This window comes from Psittacula echo (assembly GCF_963264785.1).
Source record: "Psittacula echo genome assembly, chromosome: 7".
Taxonomy (NCBI): Eukaryota; Metazoa; Chordata; class Aves; order Psittaciformes; family Psittacidae; genus Psittacula; species Psittacula echo.
This window is the reverse complement of record NC_137740.1, coordinates 45,288,061-45,302,612: the sequence shown is the minus strand read 5'-3', so window position 1 is coordinate 45,302,612 and position 14,552 is coordinate 45,288,061. Positions and strand designations below refer to the sequence as shown.

At 36.7% G+C, this 14,552-nt stretch overlaps 1 protein-coding gene across 1 annotated transcript in view; it reads left to right on the top strand.

Moving 5' to 3' along the window:
- The window catches only part of COL4A3 (collagen type IV alpha 3 chain), a gene marked incomplete at both ends in the record, with an annotated part of 67,177 nt that overhangs the window by 20,983 nt on the left and 31,642 nt on the right, over window positions 1–14,552 (top strand). Inside the window, 14 exons of the mRNA XM_080623202.1 lie at window positions 538–600; window positions 1,078–1,113; window positions 1,231–1,272; window positions 2,707–2,784; window positions 4,166–4,228; window positions 4,416–4,472; window positions 6,867–6,911; window positions 8,310–8,363; window positions 8,734–8,775; window positions 10,095–10,182; window positions 11,753–11,788; window positions 12,121–12,285; window positions 13,374–13,466; window positions 14,214–14,309. Coding sequence (XP_080479328.1) covers window positions 538–600; window positions 1,078–1,113; window positions 1,231–1,272; window positions 2,707–2,784; window positions 4,166–4,228; window positions 4,416–4,472; window positions 6,867–6,911; window positions 8,310–8,363; window positions 8,734–8,775; window positions 10,095–10,182; window positions 11,753–11,788; window positions 12,121–12,285; window positions 13,374–13,466; window positions 14,214–14,309 — 958 coding nt within the window. The remainder of the gene's footprint in view (window positions 1–537; window positions 601–1,077; window positions 1,114–1,230; window positions 1,273–2,706; window positions 2,785–4,165; window positions 4,229–4,415; window positions 4,473–6,866; window positions 6,912–8,309; window positions 8,364–8,733; window positions 8,776–10,094; window positions 10,183–11,752; window positions 11,789–12,120; window positions 12,286–13,373; window positions 13,467–14,213; window positions 14,310–14,552) is intronic.

Sequence of the window (14,552 nt, the reverse complement as noted above, 5' to 3'; positions counted from 1 at the left end):
AAAGGACTGTATGATCCATATTAAAAAACTGAGATCAGTGGGAGAAGGCAGAGCAGACATTTCTTTTTATTGTTGTAAAATAATTGGAGGACAGTAGAAAAATAAAGGCAAATATAGGAAAATGAAGGAAAATAAAGAATTTATCAATTTCTTTGAAAATGAAGCTTTGAGGTATAGATTTTATTGCATATTTGAAAAATTAAAGGCTTATTAGGGCTAGCAATAGGACTACATGTATCACGAGAACATCCACAATTAAATAGGACATACGTGCTCACTTGAATAGTTTAGTTTAGAGCAGATGTTTCAAAACATGTGTTTCAAAACATATGCAAACCAATGAAGCAGTGGAGAGAAATTATGATCTTAAGGTCCTTTCCAACCCTAACAATTCTATGATTCTATGTTATCCTGAGACATGGAAAGGAAATCCAGAGAAAATGCTGTTCCTCTGTTTGTTACTCAGTTCACTGAATTTAGCACTGTGGTTTGCTCATCATCTTGCCAGGAGATTTATTCTCTTCTTTTAACATGCAGGGTGCCCAGGGTGCTCAAGGATATTCTGGAGAAATTGGACCACAGGGCCCTCCAGGAGCTCCAGTGAGTATGAATTTGTCTTACCTGTTACTTTAACCTTTGATCTTCCCAAGAATCTGTGGAATTGCACAGATAAAAGTACCTGTCTCTCACAGACTTGTGTGAGATCTAAAGACATGAATGCAAAATCCATATCCTTCTGCACACTTCTGGGGTTTGTTACGGGTTTTTTTTTACCCAGTTTCTTTTGACTCATTTTATGCATGATAATTTCCACATTTTCGGAAGAATCCTTGTCCATGTAGACATAAATTTTAATTTATAAATAATTACCCATAAGGTCACTTTCAGTACTAATGTGTGTAACTGTAAGAGAGATGTATATATTTACAAATAGACTGTACAGACATTCTGTCACAACAAATTGTAGCTATAAAGATGAAAGAATAAAACTAGTGATGTAACTCACACGAAAATTGCATACTTCAAAACACCTACATTGGTGCTGAAGATTGTAATTCTTTTTTTCCTCTTTTATAGGGTATGCCAGGGAAAGCAGGACCTCCTGGACCTAAGGTAGTCTGAGATTGTTAATAAAAGTGAAAACTTCCTATTATGTGTATCACCAATTAACTCATTTTATAAGTGTTTTTAAAATCTAAAAAATCATTACATTTGGGGATTTTTTTACAGGGTCTTATGGGACTGAAAGTAATAGGAACCAAAGGAAAAAAGGTAATTGTATAAAATGCCTAAATTTTGTTTTAAGTTTTGTTTCTGTTTTCTACTTTTTCTGATATACTATGGTGAAGTGTTTGGGGAAGTAAGTACTGTGAGATAAAAATTTTCAGTGTATATTTGAAGTCTTTTATTGGAAGATGGAAACATGGCAATTCATATCTAAGGACAAACTGTTTTCATGTAAGAGCCAATGATATAAACTTCCTGACAGAAGGGTAGAAACCCAAGAGGAGCCAGTAGTTAATATTTACTAGCAAATAGCATTAAATTAATTTAGATATTATTTGCACAGTGTTCCTAAATGCTTATCTAGGCATATAAACATTGGTAAATATATAGCATCTGTAGACTCACAGCTTCTTCCAACGTCTTTTCAGTGTCAGCCTTTATGCTGCTAGAAAACCTCCCAGATTCTGAATAGAAATTGGATGACTTGTCGTCCATATTCTTACTTGTATCCCATATAATTGCCATTAAGCTAGAAATGACTGCGAATACATATATTGACTCTCTGGACCTCAGCTGTAGCTGGAGAACCAGTGTAATCTGTCTAAAGGTCCTTTCAAGACCTTGAGGCATCTCACACGCTAGCTGATCTGCACAGATTCAGCTGTGAACAGAAACAGCACTATCTGACAGTAGGATTGTTTATAACTTTGTAATTACTACTGGGCATGTGCTAGAAGTTTCCTGGGGAAATTTCTGTAAATAGAATTGGTTATTCATTAGGATTAGGTCAGGTGAACATGGAGCATGTGGCTTTCTTATGAAAGAGTGATGCATTCTTTGATGTTACTCTGCAGTTGCATGCAATGACATGCCACTGGCTTAAAATCACTGGGAATTACGGATGTGGTTTTATTGAGCTCCACAGGAAAGACCACATTTAGGACTTTCCCTGTTCTAAAAGATCCGTAATGAAAAAGTGTACTTCAATATTAATGGTTTTAGTTAAGCACATATGAAAGGTAATTGTATCAGTCAGCACTGTTACAGTCATCTCCCTGTAGTTCACAGACTTCAGTTTTGAGCATGGCATCTAGGGCAGTTAATGTATTTTATTGTTTGACTTAATCAGTTTGAGAGAAAAGTTTTAATTAAGGAGATAATTTTATTTTATATAGAGTTAAAATGATCGTGCAAGTTTTAAACAAAGAGTATTAAAAATTCAAGCTAATTCTAGATACTTTAACAGAAATCAACATATGCATTTTTATATTTCCCAGCTAGGACAATGTTTTAGTAGTAGTCTTAAATCTCCCATATGTCTTTTTTTATTGGAAGGTAAATAGCAAGGAAATAGAAATGTTACTTGTGTTAACAGCGAAGTGTAATGACAGAAAAATTATCATAAATTCAAAACTATAGTGATAGGAATTTGAAACTATAAAAACACACTGCTTATAATTGCTCTATTTTTCTTTCAAGGGTGACATTGGTTTAACTGGACCCCCTGGACCCCCAGGAACTGTTATTGTGACATTAAGTGGACCAGACAACATGACGGTAGTAAAATTGTTAAACATTACATTCAGATAAGCCATCTTACTAGGTTGTACTTTGAGAGAACTTTTTCATCTTCATTGTTCCAATAGCATTTTCTTTTGCCCATTCTGACATTTCTCAGACTTGTTCAGTTAGATACCATGCTCTTATTAGAGTATGTCTGTACAGCCAACTCAGCTTATTAGTAACACACTTGCTGTGGATCTCTGAGTACACATAAAGTAACCGCTTTTAGCCTCCCCAAATCAACACACATTTTCAGAATGGCTGTCAGAGCCACAGCTGCATTGACCTCTGGCCCTTGCCACTGAAAATATCAGGACATTGAGCTACCAGAGTTTCACTAAAGCATGTAAGTTCATGTACATTTCATAGTTTTTCTCATTGGTTTTACTGCAAAATGAATAATCATGGTAAGTGTTGGAAAGACAGTGAGTATTGGAGAAAGGAAATACTCTGATTCAGCTTGCATTTTAATTATTGCTTTGTGAATTAAAATTCTTGCATTTTGTCCGTATAGAGAACTTAAACAGCAGCAGTTCATACAGTTTTAAGTCTTCTCATATTAACAGAACAAGTCTACAACCTCTTACTGACTGTTTTCATTATTTAATTTGCATCTAATCCATGGAGTTATCAAAACTCTCTCTCCATTATGTGCTAAAATAAAAAGTTAATTTTGCATCAAGACTGTATTGAGGAGGGCAGAGAATGATTGCAGAAGAAAGGTTCAACTTTTAGACAGAGCAGCTCTTCTCTGTTTCAATAAAATCAAAACCACTTGGAGTACTTCCCAGTCACAGTTGTGGAAGTTTATCACGGGGGAATGGTGGTTTTTCAGAGCCACTCAGTGTTAAGGTTCAAAAACCAATTACGTATATAGTTTGGGCCATAAGTCTAACCACGTAATAACTAGGCAGCCCATGAACTTTGACTTTACAGTGACCTTAGGATGTGGCCCAATACATAATAGTACTACACAGTAGGGTAATTTAATCCTGAGCCCACAGTGGCAAGGGTTGCGTGAGTAACAACTGCATTTACATATTGGAGGCAACTAGCACCAGTGAAGCAACTGAGGTGTATATTTTTCACTTGGAATCTGTTCCCATCTGTGGGGATACTTCAGTCCCTCTACTGCAATCACAGGTAGGTTATTTTGAACTTGCTATGTTCAGACATATCTGTAGAGCCAGTTTCTTTTTCAAACATTGTAGATTTCAGCGGAAGTGCTGACATGAAGATTCTGTTTCTTAGTAATTTAAGTAGAACCATTTCTGCTTAAAGAAGTTTGATGGTAACATAAGGATTTCCTATTTTTAAAACTTGAGTGTTAAAAGATCCAAGAGACCATATTAAAACTTTACTTTCTGTGTAATAGGACTTGAAAGGAGAGAAAGGAGATAAAGGATCAAGAGGACTTCCAGGGCCAATGGGATTTACAGTAAGTGACCAGAAGTAAATCCAGATGTTTTGATGTTCTGTTCTAGAATAGAATATATATTAATAGCATTCTAACTGTACTTAAATTTTAGACTATTTTTTTAAAGATAACAAAATTATTAAAGATACACATATATTGAGACTACCTTTTCTAAGTTAAATGTATCTTGAGCACGGTTTTATTACAGGGGCCAGTTGGTGATTCTCAAAGTGAAAAGGGTGACCGAGGAGAACCTGGAGTACAGGTATGTGTAAACAATTGAATACATATGTTAGTCTTTTCTGAAGAGCAGTTTTGCACTCGTGTTGCTCTCCAGCTTTTGTTTCAGTGCCACTGAGTGATTTTTTCTTAGGCTCAAAAGCTCTTTCATCTGGTAAACCTGACCAGAGAGCTGAAAGTCAAATCACTGTTCTTACAAGTTCATGTACCATGAGTACATGAGGTAAAGGTCAGGTGATGGTGGATGCACTTATATTTGTTTTGCTGTAAAGTTTCTACTGTTGAAACTTAATTAAAAAAAAAAAAAAGTGGTCTTTGAACATGAACTGGCTTTATAGTGCCAGAGTATTCATAGAAGAGAACAAAAACCACTGGGTTTACTTAAGGCAGTAGAGTTAAATTAGCATGCTCAACCAGCATGTATGTGGGGATGTGAAGAAAGTTGTTATAAGGGAATTATTCTCTTAAGGGGATAATATGAGAAAAAAATCATATGTTTATTTTGAAAAGCATATACATTAAGAGATAATTTATTGGAATATATCTACATTTTAAAGGGAATTAAATAGAAAATTACCATTTCACATTCAAATGGCTTTCAAAGTTTCAGATAAAAACTAATCAATGAAAGATGCAAGTTCTTAGTAACTAAAACTAAATGAATTTATAACAGTTCAATAATATTTAATTAGGGAAGAACCCTAAAATATCCAAATAAATTACATTTTTCTTGTAACATTTTCAGAACAAAACACTATAATACCAGATACATTTTGATAGCAATAGTAAGAAAATTAATTTTCAAATGAAATATTTCAATCAGTCCAAACATACATATTTTGAAACTTTTTCCATACTTCTTGTGGTTGCAATAAATTTATTTGACAAGTAAAGGTAGCAAGACAGACCAGTACTACCTGTAGATTGCTCCTTTTTCAATTGCATGGTACTATAGCAATGATTATGCTAACTTGATTGTTATTTTTATTATTCCTACACATTATGAAAATTTTAATTGTGATTTGAGTTACTGGTGTAAAGTAATAAAAGTTATTGCTAATCAATGTGTGGTATTCTTCCTCCATCTTTTGTGTTTCTTATGTCTTCTTTTTGCATAAGCCCAGTCCTGTCATGCAGTGTTTTTTAGAACACTTCTTAGTTGACCTCTCCCTTCCTCCTTTGTGGAGGAAATAGTAGAGCACTCTTCCTTTTCTGCCTATTGATCTTGAAGAACACTAAGAAAACACAAATTGTGTTAAGACATTGACTGGCTATTCTAAAATGAAAACAAAACATTTCCTTTGCTATTGAAATTACATCAGTGAGCATGAAATATCAAATGCTGCGGATTTTACGTTCTAGGAGAAAACATTATATTTGCAAGGAAGTTTGGAAACTGGTGACATCATTCCAGCTCCCCTTCTTCTCTTATAAAAGAGTATCGTCTTTTGTAAGGTCTCCCATCTTTTGAGTATTGCTGTTTTTTCATGAGGCTTACATCATAATTCATGGTCTGGTCATCATTTCAAAAATAAAGTTTCTTTGATTTATTCTGTGCAAAACAAATTTCTAAAATGTACTTTCCCCCCTGTTGTTCTGAGCTTGTAATCTTCCACCCCACTTTTATCTTATCACTACCTTCCTGCTGTGGATTTTAATGGGTCAGTTTTTCCTCACTTCTGCCTTCAAGTTGGCAAGCAAGGTATCCATATTCATAATTAGCTTTTCATTTCATTCTGTTTCTTTCCCCATTTTTCCCCCTTCTCTCACTTCCCTTTGTCTTCTTTTTTTTTTTTTTTTTTGTTATTGTTATGTTGCCACACTAGATACCAGGACCTCAGTGGAAGGCTGCCTGATGTGCTGAGCGCCATAGGAAACTGGAGATACCTCTGGCATGCTGCCTCCTTCTGTTTTCACTTTTCCATCTACTGCCCTCCTTCCAATCCCTTTGAAGTGCACTCCCTATTCTTTTTCAATAAATAATTTCTCTTCAAGTCACCTCTTAACCCCATTTCCTGCAAGAGAACAATTTCCTTTCAGTGTCTTTCTTTGCTTACCGTTAGAAGGGCTGCTAGCTGCTGTATTATCATTTGTCTTGCTTCTGCAAGGATGTGATTTTGCACCAAGCTTTCTGCACTTGCCTGGCACTTTATGCTAGTGAAGTGTCTGCCTCAACTAACCCTCCACAGGAAAAGGAATATCCAGGGGGATGTCTTATGATAATATCAGTTTTAAGAACATCAATTATGATTAGAAATAATGAATATTTTAAAAATAATCTTAGTAGCTTTTCAAAATCTGTAAAGACCTAAAATACAGTTACCTGCACAGCATTTAGTTGTATACTCTTTGAATACAATAACCCCTCTTAGGATCTTCTTAATTTATTTTTACTTTTTGTTATGTTTTTCCTTTGTAGGGTAAACCGGGGAAAGATGGTGCCACAGGTCCACCTGGCTTACCGGTAAAGAAGGAAAGCTTTTAAACATTTTCTAAGCAATTGTCATCTGTTTATCGTGGTCATATCTTCCTGTCTTGGCTTTTTCCCATTGCAGAATGTGTTTGAAAATGTTGATTTGCATACACTGTGAAACATTTCCTTTTACATAGCTGGCGTTGGGACATACTGTGTTGTCAGAGATGTATGCAGGAGAGAGAGGCTCAGTTCATAGATGTTGTCTCTTCTGTGTAAAATAAAAAGACCTGTTGCTTTCTGCTACCTAATGAGATTGAGACACAGTCCAAGTTATGCCAAATTAATTTTACTGAGTTTCATTCTGGTTAGTCAAATTGAAATTTTTGCAAAAGGCTTATACTTTCACTTCAGCATAAATCCAGAAGCAAAATGAATAGGTTTTAATCACTAGAAACAACGACATTCTTTTAGAAAGGAAAGTTACTGTCAGCATCACAGCTGCCTTGGCCTGAAATTAGATAACTGATAGAAATTAAAACTACCATCTTGTCATAATATAATCCTTAAAATGTGCAATTTATAACCAAAATTATCTCATTTCTGTACTAATTTAAAAGCAAAAGTTGTTCAAATGTATTTGGAATACTGTATTCAGTTGGTTAAATGTCCAAACTTTTATATTCACTTCCACTTTAACAACATCATCAGGGTCACAGTGACCTTACAAATATCTTATCAAAATTCTTATTATCAAAATAGCCCATTATATCTTACTAAGGCATCATCTTCTTCAGTCCAAAATGACCTTCGCAGGCAGTCTAAACGCATTCCAGTCTGATAAAGAATGTGGAATGAGAGACCACAAAGGTCTACTGCATCAGCTAACGAAAAACTTTCTGTCATGACAAAGACATGACAAAAGTCATGCTCTGTTCCCATTTCAACTATACTATCAGTGCATTCAACTGCATAAGACCTTGCTTGTATATGTTTACAGAAAGCTTTAGCAGCAGTGTGCACTATTTTCCCACCTAGTCTTGCTGACACCTCTCGAGATCACCACCATCATGCCGACTGGCCAGGTTCTGGGAGAGGAAGTTGCTGAATGCAAGTCTGTCATTGTGTTCCATCTCTCCCCTTTTAGAAATAGTAGTTTGCAGAAGGAGAACAAACCAAAGCCTCCTATCCATGTGCTGTCTGCTGCGGCTCCACCCTGGGATTGGTAGAGTGTGCTGTTACAAAGGCAGGTGTAGAGGAGGGATCTGCAGCATTTCCTACAGACAATGGAACCGTACCCCAAACTGAGTCTTTCCCTGAGATTTCTTCCTCTGAGCAAGCCACGTTCACCTTGCTATCACCATGAAAGATTAAAGTTTTCAATTTTATATTTTACTGATGACAGTGCTAAAAGACAATCCTCGTGAAATTGTGTAATGTCACCTGCAGGGACAAAATGGTGAACAGGGCAAACCAGGACTGGCTGGCAGGCAAGGAGCTAAGGTATCATCTAATGGTTTTATTGTTGTTTTTGAGGATGAAGATAAGGTGTGTTTTGAGATTATTGTATCAGGTTTTCTTATCACTGTGTATACAATATGTTATACTTTACCTAACAGATGACAAGTAATGTTTTCATGGAATAGGAAATAGATCAGCTGAAATAGATCATGTGTTTGAATTAGTGTCCATCCATGCCTGTTGAGTTTTTGGTTTATGTGACTGAATAGTTGTGCAAGAAACAGGGGAGTGGTGAAGGACTGTCAGGAGCAGTTCTTCTTTAATGTTATGAGGAATGTACTGAAGTAACAGTGGGTACCAAATGCCATGTGTTTGTTTTAATAAAAAAACCCCTCTCTGTTCTCTCATGAAGGGGAGGAAAGGAAACACTGGTCCACCTGGAGCTTGTGGTCGAGTAAGTGTAAATTATCTTCATAATATACTTTTATATATGTACCATATACTTTTTCCAAACTATTAGAATAAGAATAAGCCAAACTGACTGTAAGAGGCAATAACGAATGTCCCATGATGCTCTAACTGAGCCATGGCTTTCTTAAAATACCAGTGTTGCAGGGAGTCTCACAGAGATGGCATCTTCCTTCGTGTGGAGCTGGATGCATGACTGGGGCCTGGTTTAGACCTCACTCAGTTCCAGCAGTTTTGCCAGATTGAACAGTCACAGAACATTTGCAGAAATTCACAGGAGTTAATTTTTAAACCAATCTCGGATCAGCTCCAAAATAGGAGGTGTTAATTTTAAAATCCTAAGGAGACTTTTGAAAGAAAGCAAGACATACTATGAGTAAAATTTCTCTGTCTAGTCATACTATCTCACTAGTGGCTTTCTTAAAGGCCCCAGGTGCACCAAAGGGAAACCTTCTGCCCGAATTGTCCAAAAGAAATGATTTTGTAAACAGCTGTATCATTTGTGGTATTGATTTTTTGAAAAGCAATAATTTTTTAGTACTCTATAGGAGCAAAGTAAAAATTTTTATTTTTAAGTAGTTTTTTATTAATTTTAAAATTGGTGCATTAGCAGTCAGTGTAAATTTCAGTTGTGATGTTTACATATCCAGGCACAATAATTATTATAATGCTGATTTGCCAGTAATGGTGCCCATGCAAAATAATCTAGAAAAGAACAAAAATTTGTAGTTACAAAAAAAATAGTTACAGCCAATTGCTTTTATATTTTGCCTGTCATTTGTAGAGACCTTGAAACATCGTAACATTAAACTTCAATAAACTAAGTATTGATTTTTATAGGAATTAATATTTAATGCACATGTGATTTAAGTAGGTGATTTTTATCTATTTTCATGTATGATTATTTAAAAGAGTGATATAGATATAGCTGACAATGCTTTGAGCCAATGGAATAGACTAAATGATTCATAGAGGTTTCCTTCAAGAGTATTTTCTATTTCATACTACTGTAATATTCATGACTGAGTTTCCAACTTAAACCTTGCCTGAGTAATTGCATCTGCAAGCAGTTCTCTGGGAGTTGAGGAATTCAGCTGAAATCCCTATTTGTATAGGTCTCTTGGCATTATTTGTGTAACAATTATGATTTAATTTCTGGCTGCTTGTAATTAACATGATTAGGAAGGTTTTGCAGAATGATGAGATCATAACATCATTCTAACTAGGTGGAATGGTCACAGTGAGGTACTGTGCTTCTCTCTTCATTCATACTATTCTTTCTTTTCTTAACATTTTTCTCTTAAGACTGAGTATTATGATAGTGTGGTTGGTGAAAAAGGAGATGAAGGACTCCGCGGACCTCCAGGACCAAAAGGTCAACGTGGCATGCCTGGTGAGTGGGACATCAAAACCACAATCTTTTAGCAAGAGCTCTCCACTCAAAGTGCTTGTTGCAGGTTAGGTTTTTGAGCACCCAACAACCTGCATCCGCCTTTACAAGAGTATTTCCAAATTACTCCTATCAAATTGCAGAACTGAAAAGTGTCCTGAGACTTTGATTTATGGCTGTATTTCCTCATAAAAATAATGAAGTTAGCACATTTCCTTGCACAAATAATTGAGTTGAGCACTTAAGCTCACTGACATCCTGTCTAATGACCATCAGGGCGGTATGTTTCCTGTTAAATGTAATGCACTATTTTTTTCTTTTCTTTTCTTTCATAGTTTATCTTATGCCATTTTTATTGCCTTTTCCAAAATAATGATCTGCAAGTTATTTTTTTGGCCATGATGTAAAGTGAAAATGTACTGATGTCGTGGTTTAAGCCCAGGCTGTAAATTAGAACCACGCAGTCTACTTCCCCCCGACACATTTCTTCCCTCCGCTCCTGGAGGGACGGGGAGGAGAATCGAAAGAATGCAGCTCCCACGGGTTGAGATAAGAACAATTTAGTAACTAAGGTATAACACAAATCATTACTGCTACCACCAATAATAATAATGATAAAGGAAATAACAAGGCAAGAGAATGCAACACCTCACCGACCGATATCTCGCCCCCACCCCGCAGCGTTCCAGCCCTTCCGGGGAACTCTCCATTACATCCCCAGGCATGACGTGCTGTGGTATGGAATACCTCTTTGGCTAGTTTGGGTCAGGTGTCCTGTCCCTGCTTCCTCCCGGCTTCTCCTCCTCCCTGGCAGAGCATGAGACTTACAAAGTCCTTGGTCAGGGTAAACATTCTGACCAGCAACTGAAAACATCGGCTTTATCAGTATTATTCCCAGGCCGAAAGTCAAAACCACAGCGCTGCACCAGCTACTAAGAAGAAGAAAAAATGACTGCTGCTGCTAAACCAGGACGACTGATTTATTATTTGAGCTGTATCATAATATAACAAGGACTTGCGGGCTGAACTCTGAGGCAGCATCTTGTAGGCTGTATCTTATACCCATCCAGCCTTTCATGTTTTGATGTTCTAACTTTATGAATATTTATGTATCCAAGTGACTGTGTTGCATTCCGTGAATGCACTTTGTTGTTATAAATATATTTTCATACTTCCAAGGGATGGCAACAGGAAAGTGGAGCCTGGCAAAGGTATTCATGCATTGTTAAGAGGTAGTATATTTAGTAGAGCAAATAATAGTGGCAAAAATAAGCAAGTTTGCAGGCCTCTAAGTTGTTCTGAAGTAATAGAGTGTATCTCCACCCAAGACAAATATGTTGGATCCTATTCCTACCTGTTTTAAACATCCGTATCTTGCCAGATTTCAGTGAGAATTATCAGTATTGCAACAGTTAGGTACGTAGTAGATGCCTACTTGGGCAAAACTGAATTCTTAAAAGATAAAACAAGCTCAAAATGCATAAGCCCAAAGTTTGCTGTCAATATTATTGAGTAGTGACTTTGCAGGGTGTAGAGTGGTTTAACTCAAGTTTTAAATACATTGCTTTTGCAGGGCCACAGGGTCCTCCTGGAGATGCTGGTAGACCAGGTACGTGTAATGATCTAATACCAACAATAAAATACATTATTCTTCCTGCCTTTTATACTGAATCAGCTTAGTGAAATCTTAATTTCGGATTACTTTAAACATATCTCTTAAGTGGTAAAAAGTTGTCACACAAAAACTTTGATGGGACAGGTATTTAAAGAGGGGTTAAAGATTTTTAAAATGTTTTTACATTCTCATTGTGATTATTTAAAATATTACAAGATAAAAAAGATTTGTGGGATGAACTCAGTATGTTTGTCTCTTGCTCATCCTATCGAGTACTTTGTTTTGAAATTCCATTTCTTCTTCTATATTTTTTCCTCTTTGGCTAGGTGTGTCAAGACCTGGTCTGAGAGGTCCCCCAGGTTTTCCTGGACCAAAAGGAGCAAAAGGAGAGAAAGGACAAACTGGCTTGTGTATTGTAGGCCCCCCAGGACTACCTGGTATAACTGGCAGACCTGGTTCTGTTGGATTACCAGGTCCTCCAGGAGAACCAGGTGATGTTATATATATAATGAATAAGAACAAATCCAGTGTCAACTCAATAACTAATGTATGAGATTATATAAATACATTACTTACAGAGTATATTTTGAGTAATATGGTTGAACATAATTTCTTTTTGGAAGTTTTGTTTTAGGATATTCATGAACACACATATGTAGTGAATATCTGTGCTCCATTGCTAATGAGAGTCTGTGGGGAAGATACAAGGTCTTCTCAAAATAAAAATTTCTCACCTTTTTGTATAACCGCAACTATAAAATCTGCTACTTTCAACCAGGAAAGACTAATGAGAGAAAATCTGTTCTTTAATTCTTCCAAAAGTTGTACTAAATCTGTAAGACTAAATTCAGAAGAGGCTAATTTGAAAGCTAGAGAGATCACTTGCACGATCCATAGGTCTTAATAGGCCTTAGGGCAGGTTTGAAGTTCTGGCAGCATGAAAATAAAGCAGCAGCCATTTATAAAACTTCTAGAAACTGTGTTAACTAGGAATGCGTCTTTATCTAGGACTAACAATAGCATCATATTTCTTTTAAATGTGGTATCACCAAAACAAGTTTTTCTGAACCAATACAAATGTAGTGCTTCTCTCTCTGAAAAGTATAACTATCTGTCTCACAAATGTATTACCTTAGGAAGAGCTTGATGCATGCTCTGTTTTTCCACAGTAATAGTAAATACAGCAGAATAATTCTGTCATAGATACATCAACAGCAATAATAAATTAGTCCCATTCACGGTAAAAGAAAGAATTATATTTCTGTTGATTCAGGTAAACTGTGAATACTTTCCCGGAAGGGCCTATGCTTTTTAAAGGCTAGACAAATTGATCCAACAGTCTGATGAGATTTACTTCAATATTACCATATTTATCCTCAAGTACTTATAGTTACAAGTGATTTGGATTTGTCCAGGTAGTTCTCTCTTAAATGAATCAGAAGGTCTCAAGTTGGACGGGACCCATAAGGATCAGAGTACAGCCTCCAGCTCATCCCTGCAACTTTTTTCTCTCTTTGCAACAAGAGAATTGTGTGAATAATCTGCTGATACAATATTGCCATGCTCATTTCATTAACAGGTAGGGTAATATTTAGAACAGGCCTGCCAGGACTTCCTGGAGAACCAGGGTGTACAGGACCTCCGGGACCTCCAGGAGATACTGGCACAAAAGGTCAGTTTCAGAACGCTGTTGCTCACAAGTAGATGGTGCAATCCAGTAATCTATGTGGATCCTCATGAAATTTTGAATTTCATTTGCCTCTTAAGTCATTTGGTGAGTTTAGAGATTTCAGAAAAATCATTAGGGATAGCAAATGTCTTCCTTCCCTTACAGTAAACAGCAGGTGAAAGAGCAGTGCATGTGCCAGTGCTGCACACCAATTGTACAGCATTGCAGCAGGATGTAGATCTGTAATAACTGTAGAAACAGTTACTACAGATTGGTAGGATTATCTTATTCTCCTGTTGGTAAGGTCAACACTAGCAGTTGTTCTCTGAGAGCAGGTTCCTTCTGCACATTTCACTACAGAAGCTGCTGAATCTCTTTGCCGTTTGCTAGTCATTAAAGTCACCCAGGCTGTTATGGAGCCATGTTAATCTGAAGCCTTTGTCCCCTGTCATCTTTTGATAGAATCTGGCTTATCAGTGGAGTGATTGTATCCAAATGGTTTACTAAAACTAGACTTAAAAAAATCAAGGGATCTTCCTTCATTTTCAATTAACTGTAATAAGTTCTGATTCGCTGTCTGACCACAGGTAATTTTGTAATGTGTTGGAATTGATCTTCCAACAAAATTAAGGCTATGATTCTATTGCTCTCTGGCCAAAAAGTGTTAGCCATCCTCTGTAACAAAGTATGTAACACATTAAGCTTGGGCATGACTGGTGTGGAACAACTAATGAATGATTTTTGTTTTAGGTGATGAAGCTCACGTGTGTACTGATTGCAGCTATGTTCCAGGAATTCCTGGTCTTCCCGGTTCTCCTGGGCCACGTGGCCAAGATGGCATTCCTGGTAAGTTATCTTGCTTTTCCTAACAAGATAGTAGAAAAGGCCAGAGATTTTGCTTTTAGCATAAGAATGAGTGTGGGCATGTCCGCGGCTTTCAGTACTTAAACTAGCCCTGACATTGTGTTGAGCGTGGGAGCCTGATGCAGCTCCATCCATTGATGGGAGCACAAGCCCTAAAAGAGGTGAAGTCAAAATGCCATTGGGGTTAGGTGCAGCGTGGAGCCAGGTCATTCTGTGATGGAACAG